This window comes from Mastigoproctus giganteus, chromosome 2 (genome assembly GCF_048544385.1).
Source record: "Mastigoproctus giganteus isolate SK-2022 chromosome 2, ASM4854438v1, whole genome shotgun sequence".
Taxonomy (NCBI): Eukaryota; Metazoa; Arthropoda; class Arachnida; order Uropygi; family Thelyphonidae; genus Mastigoproctus; species Mastigoproctus giganteus.
The window spans coordinates 164,488,306-164,506,887 of record NC_143576.1 but is presented as its reverse complement, the minus strand read 5'-3'; the positions used below and the strand labels follow the sequence as shown (position 1 = coordinate 164,506,887).

Below are 18,582 nucleotides of genomic sequence, written 5' to 3'. Positions count from 1 at the left end.
AAGCAAACCGTTAGCCATAATTATGAGAGCTTCCTTGGACTCGGGGGAGGTCCCCATGGACTGTAGGTGTGCAAATATATCACCAATTCACAAATGGGGTTCAAAAGGTGACAAGTAACTGTAGACCTGTTAGTTAAACTTGTGTTTGAGGAAAATAATGGAATCACTGGTGAAAGAAGCATTGCAGGATCATCTAGACAAAACTCCGGTAATAGTTAAGACAAGCATGGGTTTGTTAAAGGGAGGTCTTGTCTGACCAATTTTGATTGGATACTATGATGTGGTCACAAAGGAACTGAATGCCAAAAATAATTTTGATATCATATACTTGGATTTCAGGAAAGCTTTTTGATACTGTTGCACATAGAATACTGCTGTACAAATTAGAGAGGTATGGCATTAAGGGTAAGTTGCTACAATGGACAAAGGGTTGGTTGAGTGGTAATCAATGGACACAGCTCTTCGTGGACAAATGTTATTTGTGGAGTTGCCCAGTGTTCAGTGCCGCGCCCTTTGTTGTTTTGTATATTTATCAATTATATTGATGAAGGTATATCGGGCTTAATGTCCAAATTTGCAGATGATACAAAGGTTGGAACGGTTGTTAACAACAGTAAAGACAGTATGCTATTCCAACTGGATCTAGAAAAGTTAGGCAGATGGGCTGAGAAGAGGCAACTGAAGCTTAACATTGACAAATGCAAAGTACTGCATATGGGTAGCAATAACCCAAGAGAAACGTACTAACTGTGTGGTACTACTCTCAGGGAAGTGGAAAAGACCAGAGGGCAATTGTGCAGTCAAATATGAAATTCACTGAACAGTGCGGACGGGCTACCAAGGGGTCATGGAGTCTTGTCAATGATACATAGGAATTTTGCTAGCAGGGACAGAGGTGATTATCCCGTTATACAACGTGATGGTCAGGACACACCAAGAGTACTGTGTACAGATCTGGAGGCCTCATTTTAGGAAGGATGTAGAGTTGCTAGACAAGTACAAAGGGCTACAAGATTGGTGAGGGGAAACAAAGGGATGCTCTTATCAAAAAAGGCTTTAAGTTCTGCAAATTGCAGCACCTGGAGAGTAAGCACTTGCGAGGTGATCTGATTGAGGTGTATAAGGCCTTCAATGAGATGAGCAAGCTGGATGCTGATGGATTCTTCCTCTTGCTCAGATTAAGAACCTGAGGGGGCATCAATTCAAATTGATGAAAGACAGTCGTAGAATAGATGTGTGGAAATTTGCCTTTAGCCAGTGGGTAGTTGATTGGTGGAAAAGACTTCCATCTTTTGTTGTTGAAGCTAATAGCCTAAATAAGTTTAAGGCTGAGCTGGACAGGCATTTGGAATGGGAAGTTTTTTTTTTTTTTTGCTGATGCTGCATAAGTTTGATTTCTTGCATCGTATGCCTCTACTAATGCTAATGTTCAATTGCTGTTCCAGTGTACTTCAAATAAAAAATTTCTTTGTAATTCTGAATAGACCAACTAAGCGTTCAAAAAAAAAAAAAAAAAAAAACATCAAACAAATCTTAATCTTGAAACAGATTTGACTGTCTCATTAGTCAATTACTACATAAATGGTGAAGTATACTGGAACAGCAATTGGGGTATCTGTAAAAGTCCAGACAATGCAAACTGAGTTAAGATTTATCTTCTAGGTAGTGCTATGAAGCTTACTACATAATATTGGTTTTAAAACATTTCCATTCTATGCAATGCTGCCAAAAATCTGTTTTGGTATTTGAAAGTGGGATGCCAATTTACACTAAAATGACCATTCAACATTAAGATACTTCTCTTTTGTGCAGAAACAGTCAGTGTGACTAACTGCCAAAGTCTCCAAATCTTCCAAAACAGTGCCAGCCTTGCAAACACCTATTCATGAGCAGAACCCCAAACCAGGATAAGATCAGCATAATTGTGGTATTTTAAAGGGGTTTGGAGAACCACTGGTCAGGAACTGCATTCGAATAGATGCACCTAAGATGTGGGGGGGGGATAAGCATCAGTAATCCATCAGTGTAGCAGTTGATGCACCTATACATTTACCCTGACTCCCTTACTTTCCCTAAAACAGAGGGATAGTTAAACTACCAGAAACGTTTGATGCCATTTGACCATCAAATAGTCACTATTAAAGAAGTCGGCAATTCAAAATATTTCCCCAAGATGGACCTTAACAGAATCTACTAAAATGTAAGGAATAAGCTTAATGTTGGCATTTTTCAAAAGGTATAGAAGAAATCCCTTCATGACAGGAGCCTCACATATTTCTATATTCAATTCTATTAATAGAGAATTTGTTCAGTGGTAAATTTATGTTCCTCGCCAGTTGGCTGACGAGCAGTATTTTCATCCCTAAGTTATTTATGCATACTCATTTCAGAATTGATATTATCCTGGAGGAATGGAGTCTAAAAAAAATTTCTCATCTGGGGCAGCTTGTTGAACAACTGAATTTATCATATCTTCAATTTGGAGCCTATTTATAATGATCTCATGCATAAGTTAGCAAAGGGAGGTTTTGCCTGATGTTCTTTTCAGTGTAGATGATCTTTATATTACCTAGAAAAGGTCCTATAAGCACCTGTTGGAAATAATCATAATTTCTGGATCTATGGAGGTTCATCACAGAAAGATTCACCTTTCTGAAGCATCCCATGATTATAAGTCTGAAAAAGCAGGCTGTGAATGAGCTCCATTGAGGGACACTTGGAGAATACTAAGAGAGAAAACATAGCTGACTTTATTCACTACACACACACACACACACACGGGAAGGTGTGTGTGTGTTCTGTATAAGCTTCCTTTCTTGTATCATTACCTTATGGATGACAACCATGTACGCTTTTACTTGCCAAATTACCAGAAAGCAATAGTGGGTTCCTATGAAGTCAGAATATCTGTGGATAAACTGAATGAAATTTTAGATTTTTTTTTATGCAAAAAACAAATAAATAAACTGATTATTTTTAGTATAATTCTCAGATAAAAACACAAAAAGGTGAAAACCAGATGTAAAATAGGATTCTGACCAAACCTTGGTCCTTTTTTCCAAACTGACCAGAATTAAGTGTCCCCACCCCCAATACAGATACTGACTTTATGAACAAGGCTCAAATACATACTGCTACAATGACATAGAAAAACAATGTAGCAAAGTGAAACAAACTAAATGATTTCAGTAACTTTTTCAAACAACATAATATTGTATTCTGATATACACTATGTATGCTGCTGTGCATTTATGAAGGAGATAACATTAAAACTTCTTGGAGATAAGCTTAAATTCAAATACAGAAACCATACAATCAATTTGCATTTATTCCTTTCCTACCTTTTATAGGTAGATAATTCTCACTTTGTGATAAAACATGACAGAAAATAAAAAATAACTTACGGGACCCATGATGGTGGCCTGCCAGTGAAATACTAAAAAGAAAATTAAGTATAAACAATTTTGTTAAATTTTCACTCAATTTCTCCATTAAACAAACAATAGACAGAATATCAACTTGTAAAAAACATCTACTATATTTAAAGTGAAGTTTGTTTTAAACTTCAAAAAATCCTATTAAGTCAAAATCAGTTCATAAACAAAAGCAGATCTGTTAATAAACAAAATTTTTGGCATTTCATTGACAAATTTGTTTATTCCAGAATACAGTTAATAAAAAAGCTCAAATCTTCTTCAGGTCTATACACCCTGTGAGAGGGTCCCCCCTTACTAGTCTAGTTAGATTAGTCAGACAAGATGTTCATTAACAAATCCATGCTTTAATTTCTATTATAGCTGAATTCTTATCATGATGATATGCAAAATTAATTTAACTACTGGCTCCATTATTTTCCTTGGAACAAAAGTCAAGCTTTCCCATCCCTAAATATTTCATCACAGATTAAGGTAGATGAAAAATATTTATTTAGTTTTTCAGCAACTTCGACAGGATTATCAATGATTATGCCATTCATATTCAGTACAGGCCAATGTGGTTAATTCCTTACCTTCTAGTGTTAAAAAATCTTAGCCAAAGAATTCTCATAGCACCTTCCTTAAAATGTAGTTTATGTTTCACCGGTGGATACAGCAGACGAACTGCTGTGATTTCAAAATGACCTCCCCCACCCCTTTTAGTGGCTTGATTGCAGACTAGTTGGTACTTACTGTAGATTTGTCTACTTAATTTATAATCAGCACATGCAATTTTTTTCTTTGCCATCAGTTCATCTGATATTTATTGAATTCTAAACCTTGAACAATCTTTGTTCATATGAAGAGTTTAGCAGTTCCTATTATTACTTTTCTGAATACTCCCCATTTAGAATCTAAAGTTTGTAATATCAGTTAATCCCATAGAAAAGAATTTAAATTAAGACCATTTGTACTAACTATTATTACAAAGGCAAAATCCCTTCCCTTTACCCAGTACATGCATATTGATATGGGTAGCCAATGCAATGTTGAGTCAGTTTGGTGTGACATAAGCACTAGGAAAACAAAATCAAGAATAGTGGTATGTTATAGGTGAAATAACTGCAGTGAGCATAATGAACAACTACATGGAAAAAGAGTGGGCTAATAAATCAGAATGTCTTACAATGGGATTTATATCTCTATGTAAATCTCACATCAATATATAATTATGTAAAATTTACATAGAGAATCATCATCCAATACATCTAGAAAGCATGCTGCTGCTGTGCATACAACCAACTTCCAGTCAATATCTAGAAAATTAATCTCCCATTATAAGACATTCTGATTTATTAGCCCATTATTTTTCCATATAGTTCTTCATTACACTCGCCGCCATTTTCTCCTATAGCAAACTACTCTTATTTTTGTTTTCCTAGTGCTTATGTCACACCAAAAAACTCAACATTGCACTGGTCACCCATATCAATAAGCATTTATGTACAGCCCTTAGAAACCTATACACATATTGAATCTGGAAATGCTGATTTTATATTCAACAGTGAAGCACTACATATACACTCACATGCAATGATAGTCTGCAAGAGTAAGAATCTGCCACAGGAACAAAATGGCTAGATAAGGGCAATGGACTTTAAGAAGTGATATTCCCTGATGAGACTGCATGCCAAATGAAGGTACACACAATTCAGGAGCCACAGGAGGTAATCACTGATGCCATTGCTACAATTGGCACAGATATACTCAAACAAACTTATAAAAACAAAGTTGACTAAAGATGACAATGAGTGAAGAAATAGGAAAAGCTCTTCCAAATAAAGCAAACCCCATTAAAGGGTTGGCTTTATTTGTTCTCTTTCCCTTTTTATAGTAAGTAAGTTAAAAGGTTTCATGTGGGTACCCAGTATAATATAAAAAATTCTGAACAGGACAGGCAAAAGTTTTTTTTTTTTTTTTTTTTTGACAGGAGCAATGTCAGCAGTTTTCCTATGATTTAATCATTTAAGTCAGTGATAAAAGATCATTTAATCAGTGGTTCTCAACCTTTTTGGCTAAAATACTCCCCTGGAAATTTGACAAGGTCTTCAGGTACCCCCCTCCCCCCCAAGATTATCATAGGTACAGAATACTAAGAAAGGGGTGCTTTTCAGTTTTTTACAAGTGTGTATCGTATTATAGTGGAACCAAAAAAATAATTGCAACTCTTAAAATTTTGAACTTAAAAAAATAATAATAATAATAATAAAATAATAAAAACAAGTGTTATTAAGAAGTCAAATTAAAAAAAGACTTACTGAGTGAATCTTATGAAAAACCTGCTGTGACAGACTTTCAGCAATTTTGTTGAAATTAGGTGTCAAAGCTGATAAGTGACAGCAAATGTCAGCTGAAGCGAAGTCTGTTTCTCTTTTTCGATTGTGTCCCAATATTTGGCAAACCCACGTTCGCATATGTCGTCACAAATGGTAAAAGTTTACAAACTGCTTTGTTTTGCTATATTAGGGAAAAAGCCTAACAAACTAGCCCTGAATGAAGACAGTGGAACACTAAAACTTTTCTTAGTGTGACATGCCATAAAAAATATCAATCAGTTCTACTTCTTTTGTGGATAGGGCCAGAGGAGTTTGTTTTTCATAAAAGGATTAGCTATTCACTTATAATTTTCAATGTCTGTATTGACAAGAAAATATTCTTCAAAAGATCAACAGCTATGTGAGGTGGTCAATTCTGGTAGTCTGAAAGAGATATTTTTCAATGAGACATGTAGAAAGTATCAAAGGTACTATACTGTACTGCTTCAGCTCTTTCTCCAAAGAATAATTTTATCATTAGTCACGAAAAGTGTCGTGTTTTTATCTTGAAGTGATAAATTCGGTGCTTTCAGTGTCAAATATATTGGCAAAGTATGCAACCCCTTGTGAATTATAATCACTAGACAAAGTTAATGAATATCTGCAGTTTATCTCGAATTGTTTTTCTTTTCAACTTTATGATCAGTAAGAAACATCACAAGTTCAGAGCATAATTCAGAGAATCTTATCAGCATTTTACCCCACCTCAGCCAACGTACTTCGATGCAAAAAAAAATTAAAGTCATAGTTGCTGCCCATTTCATCCCAAATCTGCCAGAAGTCTTGTGTTTAACCAACTAGGTTTCACATAATTGACGATTTCTTAGTGTCCTAAAACAATATTTTTAGTGTCCTAAAAATATTGTTTTGCAGGAATGTTTTTCACAGCTAAATTTTCCCTGTGGAGCACACAATGGCTACTTGAACAGGAAGGATGTGCTACTGCCTTGATTCCTGTAACTATACCTCAAATGGGATCCTTCATAACCTTGTCACAGACTGTCAATACACTTCTTCCAGTTAAGTTCATTGGCACAAAAAAAAAAAAAAAAAAAGTAACTTTTTTTTAAAACTATCAGCTCCTGTTGTAGTGGTTTTCAAATCATCACAGATAAGAATGCCTTCTCACAGCTCACCATTATACAGATATTGAACAAATACTAACAGCACAGCTAGGCTGTGGAGATGGGAGAAATCCCAGGTGCCATCTGACATGGCACAGCTAGGCTACTGTCATCAGTGCTCTTATCGTGTTTCAAAGTAAAATAAGGTGACAACTTGGTCTAAGAATGAGTTCATTGAGATGATCGGCTGAGCAAAGAAATTCTTTTTACAGTGTCATTAGAGAGTGGCATCCGTTTTATTTCTGGTGATTCACTGGGTCCAAATATTGTCTCACACAGGTCAACAGAGCATGAATTTTCACCAACAGTGTGGGCCTCACCTTGGTAAGCAAAGCAATAGCTCACTTTCAGTGAACCTTCTAATAATTCTTTTTTACACCCTTTCATATATTGATCTCACCAATAGTCTTGTGTAATACTTTTCTTCTTCAAAATGAGCAATGGACTTACCATTCAAGTCTTGGTTTCTTTCAAAATGTCTCATCAAAAGAGGGTTTCATACAGTTATTTCTGAATTTCTATTCACATATTAAACAGAGGGACTTGATTCTGCTCATCAGCCCAATAATAGAAGCCATATTTCAAATACTCGTTTTGATAATGTCGTTTTTTTTGTTTGTTTGTTTTTTTATCTGGAGCTGATTTGTCTGTAAATGGTCACGATTACACTCATCAGTTGATCTGCTACTGAGGTGTTCAACTCATATTTGCATCTTTTCTCATGATTCTGTTCTCTCTGTAGAATCTTTCTCTTTGTTCTGATTACTAAAAATTTATCCAAGATTACACACAAACTCACAACACAAAGCATTTCTGTGACTCTTACCTACTGTACATCCACATTTCTAAGAGGGGAAAATAGTTAAAAATTGGCTGTATACTCGCTTCAATAAGCAGCTGAAACTCATTAAAACGTGATGGAAACATGGCTCCCACTTTTTGTCAGTTGAAGAGTGTTTTTAGTCACTGAAGATGGACATTTTGAATTCCTTGTAAACGCTTGCCGATATTTACAGTTTAACGTGACCACAATATGCATTATCCTTTGATTTCCATAAGAATAATAAAAGACTTGTAATTTTACTGCAAAGTGCTTGAAACAGTATATTTTTTAAAAGTTTGTAAGACAGTCTTACAAATACCCATTTCTCTGGACAAGAATAGTATGTGAAAATTAAACAATTTTACGAACAAAGAAAACACTTCAGAAATAATTCAGTTAGTGGGAGTGGGGTGTCGGAACAATAAACAAAATAAAGTAGAATGACATTGGATTTAAAGGATGCTCAGGAAGATAGTGAACACCACTTAAGATGCAGCATTTAGTCATTTTTGGGAAAGGTGGCTCAGTGTAGTTCAAAAGTAGCAGTATAATTTGGGGATCTAACATGAAAGGGTTCCATGTTAAGGGAAAACAAAGTTGTGTGCTGGTAACAAATGAGAAGAATAAGTTTAAGAATTAACATAGTGATTGGGTCTGTAAAAATTAGTTAGGCAGAAATATGCAAATAAGAAGGAAATAAGTAGTGTTTTTGTGTGGAAAGCACCCCTCCCACAAGTTCAATCGCCAACTGTCAATTTTTCTTGTTTCTCAAATTGTAAGTTGTATTTTTAAAATACAGTATAAATTTAAAGAAATATCTGAAATTTCAAAAAGACAGAAGAAAAAATTGCTGCTCTTGATAGAACCAAATCCAGAGTCCAGCAAACTCAAGTGGAGAGAGAGACCTTGGAATGAATGAATCTACAAGTGTGCAGATGGAACAAAGAATAGAAACTTTGTGATGGACTGCAACCTAAAAATGCTTGTGGCAAACTCAGGGCAAACAATTGGATAAAGTATGTTTCATTGGTTTGTTCAAGAATGATATGAAGTCACACCTCTATCTGGACCCCATCTGCAAACTCAAGCTAAAATTCTACAATGATCTTCATGGAAATGAATCCACAGCATTCACTGCAAGTAATGGATGGCTAACACATTTTAAAAAGTGGCATGGAATAATCAAAACAGCTATATCAGGTGAGATACATTCAATCGATGAAGCTGCATGCTCTTATCCTGCCCAGCCTCAGAAAATAATTGAAGATGGTGGCTACACCGTAGAACAGGTATATAACTGTGATGAGACCAGACTTTGTATAAAATGTTACCCATTTCCACTCTGGCTTGTAAGAATGACACTCAAAGAACACAAGGCTTCAAGCAAATGAAAGAGAGTGACTGTACTTTTCTGTGTAAACCAAACAGGAAATCACAAACCAAAGCCACTTTGCATAAGGAAGTTTAAATCACCACAGCGCTTCCATCATGTGAACATGGCCTCTATGCCATTTGTCTGTGACTTAGACCTAGCAAAAATACATGGATGACTTCCAGTATTTTTGAAAACTGGTTTCATAAGCAATTTGTACCTGATATACGTACACACTTACAGCAACAAGGGATGGAAACCCCAAATCTCTCTTGCTGCTGGATAACTGCCCTATCCATCCTCCTGCTGATAACCTAATAAGTAGAGATGGTAAAATCCAAATGAGCTACTTACCGAAAAATACCACATCGAAAATACAGCCTCTGGATCAAGGGATTATACATCAACATTTAAAATTAACTTCCGGAAGACGGATACAGTGAATAAATCACTAGTGAGGATTCTGTTACCCCATTTTTAAAGAAGTGGAACTTAAACAAAATTTTTACATTGGTGGCAAAGCACAGGAAACTGTGACAAAAAGGTGAATGTCAAAATGTTGGAGAAATATACTGGGTGTCTGACCTGGATAACTCCCAAGTAGCTAGTGACAGTAATGAAGAGGATGATTTTGAGGGCTTTATAGAGGAAGATGATGCTGCTGCTGCTGACCAGGTCTTGGAAAGGTATGCTAATGAAGGCCCGACAGCAGATGACGTGGCCAATACCAAGCGAGAACAGGCATAGTTCATCAAAATGAAAGAGGGTCCACAATAGAATGTTGGGTAGATGGGGACAACTGTTCTACATATGAGCAGATGATTGACTCGGAAAATAATTGAAAACATTACTGGCAAAAGTCATGATCCAGATGCAACCAAAGATGAAGAGGTGCAGAATTGCCACCAACACCACCTAAGATCAGAGGCACTCACTGGTTTGCAAACTGGACTTAAATTTCTTGAAATAGGAAAAGTAGATGCCCATTCAATTTTACAGTTAAAGGACCTTATTGAAATTACAGTTAAAAAGAAACAAAGAAATGTAATGAGACAGTCAACCCTTGATTGTTTTTTAAAAAAATTAGTCTTGAAAGTAACGACTAAAATGTGCAAATGTCACATAAGAGTTTGGGTAAGAGTATACGTGAACAGGCAAAGTTTTTATGGCTCCAACTAATGGCCTCTACACGGCCTCTATTAACTGGGTAGATATCGCGCAGAGAATGAATACAATTGAACTGTGGTACGCTTTTCAAACATTAATCACAGATGCCTTGAATGTGTATATACCATTAAAAAATATATTCCACAAGAAGGGTTCCAAGTTGGATGAATAGTGAAGTTGCCGCATTACTTGAGCAGAAAAAGGTGGCATGGAAGGGTTACAGAGCAATAAAAAGTACTGAAGCCTATAACAGCTACAAGGTGATGTGTAATAGAGCCACAGAAAAGGTTCGACAGGCAAAGGCAGTTTATGAGAAATCACTAGCAAACAGAGCAAAGGGGGGGGGGGGAGATAAAGAATTCTTCACATATATAAATGCCAAGAAGAGCAGGACAAACCAGATCGGACTTTTACGTAAGGGAAAGGGGATAGTAATAAATACACCAGTTGCCGTTGCAGATGAACTCAGTTATTTTGCATCGATATTTACAAATGAAAAGCCTTTTGTGGCAATGGGAAATTTTGGGAGCGAAGTTAAAAAATATGTAATTAATGATATTGAAATTTCGCAAGATTATTTAATGAAAAAACTTTCGAGCCTACAGACCAGTAAGGCTCCTGGAGTTGATGGAATATACCCTATAATCTAAGAGAGGCGGCAAGCGAGTGCATTGAACCATTGAGGCTAATTATGCGAGCATCACTAGACTCTGGGGAGATTCCCTTGGATTGGAAAAGTGCAAATGTATCTCCCATACATAAGGGTGGCTCTAAAAGTGAAGTTGGAAATTATCGACCTGTCAGTCTGACTTCAGTAGTAGGGAAAATCATGGAGGCAATGATCAAGGATGGAATTCAGGATCATTTGGATCGAATTGAAATTCTCAAGGATACTCAGCATGGTTTTGTAAAGGGAAAATCATGTTTAACAAATCTGGTTCACTATTTCGAAAGGGTCACTCACGAGCTGGATTTAGGGAATAATTTCGACATTGTTTATTTAGATTTCAGCAAAGCTTTTGACTCAGTCCCACATGAGCGGTTGCTTTATAAGCTGGAACAGGTTGGAATCACTGGGAAAATCTTTAGATGGATAGAAGGATGGCTTCAGGGCAGGAGGCAGAGGGTTGTGATAAATGGCTATTCCTCAGATGGGGTTGATGTAAGAAGTGGGGTTCCCCAAGGATCAGTATTAGGACCACTGTTGTTTTTAATTTTCATAAACGATATTGATGAAGGGATAGAGGGTGTGATGTCTAAATTTGCAGATGATGTTAAAATTGGTAGAGTAGTTAATGATCACTGTCAAGCTGAGCTTCTTCAGAGAGACCTAGATAGACTTCATGAATGGTCAGAAAAATGGCAGCTGTGCTTTAGTCCAACAAAGTGTAAGGTATTACACCTGGGGAAACAGTAATCCCAAAAAAACTTATTCACTTGGTGGAGTTCAACTAAACCCAGTACTGGAGGAAAGGGACTTGGGTGTTACGATACAGTCAGACATGAAATTCTCTGAGCATTGTAAACAGGTTGCAAGGAAGGCCCATGGTGTCCTATCGATGATCTATCGAACTTTTGCAAGTAGAGATAGGGACGTGATAATCCCATTATATAAGGCTTATGTTAGACCACACTTGGAATACTGTGTGTTCAAGTATGGAGACCGCACCTAAAGAAAGACATCGAGCTTCTTGAAAGGGTGCAAAGAAGGGTAACTCGCCTGTTGAGATCGGCAAAAGGGCGTCCTTATAAAGAAAGACTTTGAATATGTGGGTTGCAGAGTTTGGAAACTAGACACCTTAGAGGAGATTTGATTGAGGTGTTTAAGGCTCTGAGAGGCATCAGTAAAATGAATGAGGACAAAATTTTCAAGATTATAAATGATGCTAGAACTAGGGGACATAAATTCAAGTTACAGGGGGAAATGTTTAGATTGGACTGCAGGAAGTTTTATTTTAGCCAGCAAGTTATAAATTACTAGAATAAGTTGCCTTCATGGGTGGTAGAGGCCAACAGTTTGGGGAAATTCAAAGGTCATCTGGATAGTACTTTCAGGTAAGGGAAGCGCATAGGATGATAGGTTTAATTTCCTTTTTTTTTTTTTATTAATTATTATTATTTAGTTATTTATTTTATTTATTTATTTATTTTTTTTTTTATCATTGTTTTGTTCGGATTTTTTTTTTTTTTGGCTGGTGCAGCATAAGCCATAGGCTTTCTTGCACCATGCGGCCGTTACTAATAACTATGTCCATTTCCGCTTTCAGTCTGCCAAACCCCATGTACTTTTTCTGACAGAATTTTAGTTATCGGTTGATTCAACTACTGCTCATAACAGATGCCCAAATTATTCGCAGTATGATTCTTTTTGCCTCAAACGTGGTACTTGTGCATGTCCGTTCTGATATTCCCTGTCAGAGATTTGGCAATTTGGAATCTCCTCTCTTTGATCTTCTCTGGCTTAAAATCTCTCTACCTCATTGTGTCAAATTCATCTGTTGTCTCTACCGTTCTCCCAACTCCACTAATCACTTGGAGCTCTTTGACTTCCTTTCTTTGCAACTTGACTTTCTCCAGTCCAACTTTCCTAACAGTGAGGTAATTTTCCTTGGTAATTTTAATGTTCACAACTCCAGCTGGCTTCCGTTTTCTAGTCACACCGACCCAGCAGGTCGAGATGCTGAGGCTTTTGCAATTACTATTGACCTAGCACAGATTGTTCATTTACCTACAAGGATACCGGACAATCCTAACCATACAGCCAACACGCTTGCTCTTTTTCTCACAAACAACCTTTCTAAGTACACGGTCGAAGTGAGAGGTCGTTTCGGCACTTCAGATCACAACTTGGTGATTGTCTCTTCTCCAATGGAGCCTTTATCTCATGGCTATTCACAACCTCGTGTTGTTTGGCATTACAAGAATGCCAAAATGGGATGACCTGTGAAACTTCTTTTCTTCTTTTCCTTGGTTGGATTACTGTTTCAAAACTTCTGATGTCAACGTTTGCTCAGATCATGTCAGTGAAATTATTCTTGCAGGAATGGAATCATTTATCCCACACTGCACTTTAAAATCTCGTCCTTTATCTAAACCTTGGTTTTCCAATAAATGTGCTAAGGCTGTCCAAGAGAAGAATGTTGCATATCGTAATTGGCTTGTTTCTAATTCTTCAGTTTCATTTTCTGCCTACACCAAAGCTCGCAACAATTGTAAAGCAGTTATTAATCAGTCCAAACTAGAGTTTGAACAGACTAAGAGTAGAAAACTTGCTTCTTACCCTAATGGTAGCCGAGCATTCAGGTCTCTTGCCAAAGCTATTGGCCGCAACTTTTTGCCCATCTCTACTCCCACCTGTCCAAACCAGATGGTTCTGTTGTCACTTCAGCCAAGGATAAAGCTGAAGTGCTAGCATCCCATTTTTCTTCCAGCTCATGTATTAATGATCTTGGTAAAACACCTCCCACCATTCCCAACACGCTCCATTCAATGCCTCCTGTGGACTTCCATCAAAAGGATATCAGGATTTTGAAGAATCTTGATGCTAAGAAAGCTCCAGGTCCTGACGGTATTTCACCACTTGTTCTCAAAACCTGTGCTCCTGAACTTACTCCTATTCTTTGTCGCCTTTTTTCACTTTCTTATTCCAAAGTTGTTTTTCCTTCTGCTTGGATATTTGCTCATATCCAGCCAGTTCCTAAAAAGGGTGACAAATCCCTCCCATTGCAATTACTTCTACTCTTTCTAAAGTAATGGAGAAATCAATTAACCACCAACTCTTAAACTACCTAGAAACCTTCCGTCTGATCAACGATCACCAGTATGGATTCCATCAGTGTCGATCCACAGGTGATATTCTGGCTTATGTTATCCATTTATGGATTAATTCACTGGAAAGGTCCAGTGAAACACAAGTAGTTGCTCTTGACATCTCAAAGGCTTTTGATCGTGTATGGCATAAAGGTCTTCTAAGCAAGCTTCCATCTTATGGTTTGCCAACTGTTTTTAGTAATTGGTTATCCAATTTTCTCTCTGATCACTCACTGAGGGTAATGACTGATTGCTCACCGAGGATGAGGATGACTTCTCCACTAATGCCGGTGTCCCCCCAAGGTTCAGTTCTTTCCCCCACTGTTTTCCTCTTGTATATCAATGACCTTCTTCCATTGACTGGAAATCCTATCCATAGTTTTGCCGATGATAGCACATTGCATTCAACTTTCCATTTTGAGAAACCTTGTCCTGCTCAATCAGCTTCAACTTCTCGAAAATCTGCTACCAATTCCTTAAATGCCGATCTTCAGGTAATTCTCCAGTGGGGCAAAGACAACTTAGTTGATTTCAACCATTCTAAAACTCAGTCTTGTCTTATATCTCGCAAAAAGGATTCTTCTGCTCCTATGCTTATCTTTAGTGACACTCCAATTTCTAGGCAAAATGATATATCTCCTTTGGGGATTACTCTGACTTCTAATCTCTCTCTCTTGGCACAAGCACATTACAAATATTGCTTCCTCTGCATCTAAAAAAAACTTGGTTTTCTCTTTCGCTCTCGGCGTTACTTTTCTTCCAAGCAGCTGCTCACTCTGTATAAATCGCAAATCCACCCTGCCCTGGAATATTGTTTCCACATCTGGGGTGGTGCCCCCAAAACCTCTCTCAGGCTTCTTGATTCCATTCAGAAGAGGGCAGTTAGGTTAATTAATGATTCATCACTAACAGAGTCTCTCCACTCGCTTTCTCATAGACGCACTGTTTCTGATGCATGCCTCTTCTACAGATACTTCCATGGGCACTGTTCTTCTGAATTGGCTTCTATAATTCCCGCTCTCTCTTTCAAAACAGTCCGAACACGTGCAGCCACCAGCCAACGTCCATTTACTGTCGAACTTCAAACCCACAGAACCAACTTTTTATCTTCCTCATTTATTCATTCAACTGCCGTTTTCTGGAACAACCTTCCTTATTTCCTGAAAATTACAATCTACAGAAGTTCAAGTCCAAGGTCAACAAATATCTTCTTTCGTCTTCTCAACCTGCAACCCAAGCACGGTACTGAGTACTATAGATTCTAATACCTCTCGTGTTTGGGGTTCACATAAAAAAAAAAAAAAAAATTCCCCTTATTTCTAATTTATTTCCCATCTTTTACTATATTTCTGAATTTACAGAATTTTTCATTGTTGAAAAGGTCAAATTTTTTTATAACGAAATTTCTTTTTAACAAATTTTTTCAAGGGAACTATCGATTTCATTATATAGAGGTCCGACTGTATATATCTGGTCCTTGAGGTAGTCGCAGACATTCTCTCAGATATGAGAAGCTGCGCTTACTACCTGGTAGTCTAAAACACTGATGGAACTGACATTTGTGTGATGCTCAAGTCAAGTGGACCTAATTTCAGTGAAGTCCGGTCAGTCTGTGACAGATAAATCTGCTTGCACCTTCATGGTGGTGGGACTGTTGGTAACCCCAAGTATAATCCCATGTGTAAGTCCTGAAAAATGGCACTTAGCATAAGCAGGGATCGAGGTGTGGTGCCCACACCACATGGAGGAATGTCATCCCTCTGTGTAACCAGGGGGAAAAAAAAAAAAAAAAAAAAACTCTCAAACTGATGCAATACCACTACTTTGCTAATTGGTGGCCTGAAGTAGTAAAAAAGTCGAGTGGTAGTTATGTCAAGGAGCTGGGTATATATTCTTACCATGCATATGCCATATGCTGATGTGATTCACTCAATGCAGATGGGATATATATTCAAATAGAGGAAAGAGGTTTTGCCCCTCATATGTTCTGTTTCTGCTATGTGCCTTTTCTATAGATACTTCCATGGGCACTGTTCTTCTGAATTGACTTCTATAATTTCCTGCTCTCTCTTTCAAAGCAATCCAGAACCAACTTTTCTTCACCATTTTTTTTTTTTTAACGAAAACCACGAACGAGAGGTATTAGAACCTATAGTACTTAGTACCATGCACGGGTTGGAGGTTGAGAAGACAAAAGAAAATATTTGTTGACTTTAGACTTGAATTTCCGTAAACTGTAATTTGATGAGGTCATGTTCTGTAGAGAAGCTGGGTATATTCTTGCCACATGTATGCCATATCCAAAATTTCGTTACTTCATACATCATGTCCGCACCACCTTTTCTTACTTTTGTATACACCATGAATGTCAAACTAATAAAACAAACGTAACTGCAAAAAGATCAAACCACCCAAAAACTTCCTCATTCATTTCACAAATATATGTCATTGTGATTCTAATCTCAATCATGTCTTTTTTTTTTTATGAAAACCTCTAACACGAAAGGTATCAAAACTGGTAGTACTTAGTACTGTGTATGGGTTGAGCCGAGTGGTCAGGAGCGGGAGTACAATAGCACACGCTCTTTGAGTAGACCGGGGTTCAAGCCCCTGACTACTGAATACGGCGAATCTGCCAACCCGCACTGGACCAGCGTGGCAGATTATGGTCCATTTCCCTCAGCATGATTTGTTGAGGAGGCTTCCATCCTGCAGTGGGTTGATAATGGCTGCACTTTACCTTTTATGGGTTGAAGGAGAAGAATGGGGGAGGTGGATGTCGGAAGCTTTGCTCTAGTGACTAAACATGGGTTCCACCACTTCAAGCCTCCAGTAAGCATTAGCACAGGCATACAATGCAAGAAAGCAAGCTTATGCAGCATCAGCCAAAAAAAAAAAAAAAAACCCCGCTCCCCATTTCATTCCAAATACCTATCCAGCTCAGCCTTAAATTTATTTAGGCTATCAGCAAAGTGGTGGTATTGCACTTTTTTTTTTTGCAAAATTTTTGCACTTAGTCTGCCTAAACCCTGTCTACCTTTTCTGACAGAATCACACTTATTGGTTGATTCCTTTGGCTTAAAAGGTGGTACTTGTGCCTATGTCCATTCTGATATTCGCTGTCAGAGATTTACTAATCTGAAATCTCCTCTCTTTGATCTTTTCTGGCATAAAAATCTCTACCACATTCTGTCAAATTCATCTGTTACTTCTATTGTTCTCTCAACTCCACTAATCACTTTGAACTCTCACTTCCTCTCTTTGAAATCAGAGAGAGAGAGAGAGAGAGAGAGAGAGAGAGAGAGAGAGAGAGAGAGAGAGAGACTTTACTGCACAAAATTCAATTATAACCAGTTACAAGACTGGATAGCGTTGCAAGGATGACGTAAGATGCCATACAGTGACATTATACAATTACATTATATAAAAATAGCAAAACATAACATTAAAATTAAATGAACAAAATGACAATTGACACATATACAGTTTAAAGTAATGATTATTGTTCTCAGTTTGTGGGAGAGAGCAGCATTACCAGTGCCAGCTAATGCACATACCCCCATGGCTCGTTCCCAGTTATGCTCATTAATTAACAGGGGTATCAAAGTGGTGACTGAGAAGTATACTGACTTGGATACAATGAAGAGAAAGCTTTCCATTATGCACACTATCCAGACCTTCATTGACCATTTCTTATAGCAGTGTTTTCCAAACTTTTTTATTGGCGACGGAACACTTTTCATCTCACAATATATTTACAGAAAACACATATTTGCGGAACACTTTTCATCTCACAATATATTTACAGAAAACACATATTTACGGAACTTTTCATCTCACAATATATTTACAGAACACTTACAAAACACAAGTTTAACGGGAGCCAAAGAACTGTTTGCTAATATTTTATTACATACGATGCACTCTGCATCAGGAGCATCTTTATTTCCAACGCATGTAAAACTGAAATTCAAATAACTGTCATCATACTTTCGTTTTGGTCTTTTAGTAGTTGGTTCGCGTTTTTTCTCTATGGATTTTTGGGGAACAAAAGGCTGTGATTGTTCATCCCCCACTTTGAAGTGTGACAATATTGTGTTAATTTTCATCAACAACAGTTGCAATACCAGAAGTACTGTACTTGCTTCTCGTTTTAATGTTCCTTTTTTCAACCACAAATACATGGTCGTTTATTTTAATATTTCAAAATGGTGATAATTATAAAAAAAAAAAAAAAATTATATAAGATAATAGTAATAGAGGCATGTGATGCAAGAAAGCAAGCATATGAGCATCAGCCAAAAAAAAAAAAAAAATTTCACACAACCTTTCCCTCTAAAAGTTAGCATTAGTAGAAACGTGATTGCAAGAAAGCAAGCTTATGCAGCATCAGCCAAAAAAAAAACCCAACTTCCATTTCACCCCTCCGTTCATTCAAAATACCTGTCCAGCTGAGCCTTAAATTTATTTAGGCTATCAACTTCCACAACAAGGG

General features: G+C 37.3%; 1 protein-coding gene across 2 annotated transcripts in view; it reads right to left on the bottom strand.

The window, feature by feature from the left end:
* The window catches only part of LOC150089723 (ubiquitin-conjugating enzyme E2-17 kDa), a 205,578-nt gene that overhangs the window by 107,921 nt on the left and 79,075 nt on the right, over positions 1-18,582 (bottom strand). For both annotated transcript variants that reach the window (XM_090389618.1, XM_090389617.1), the window contains exon 3: positions 3,405-3,436. In XM_090389618.1, coding sequence (XP_090245744.1) covers positions 3,405-3,436 — 32 coding nt within the window. The remainder of the gene's footprint in view (positions 1-3,404; positions 3,437-18,582) is intronic.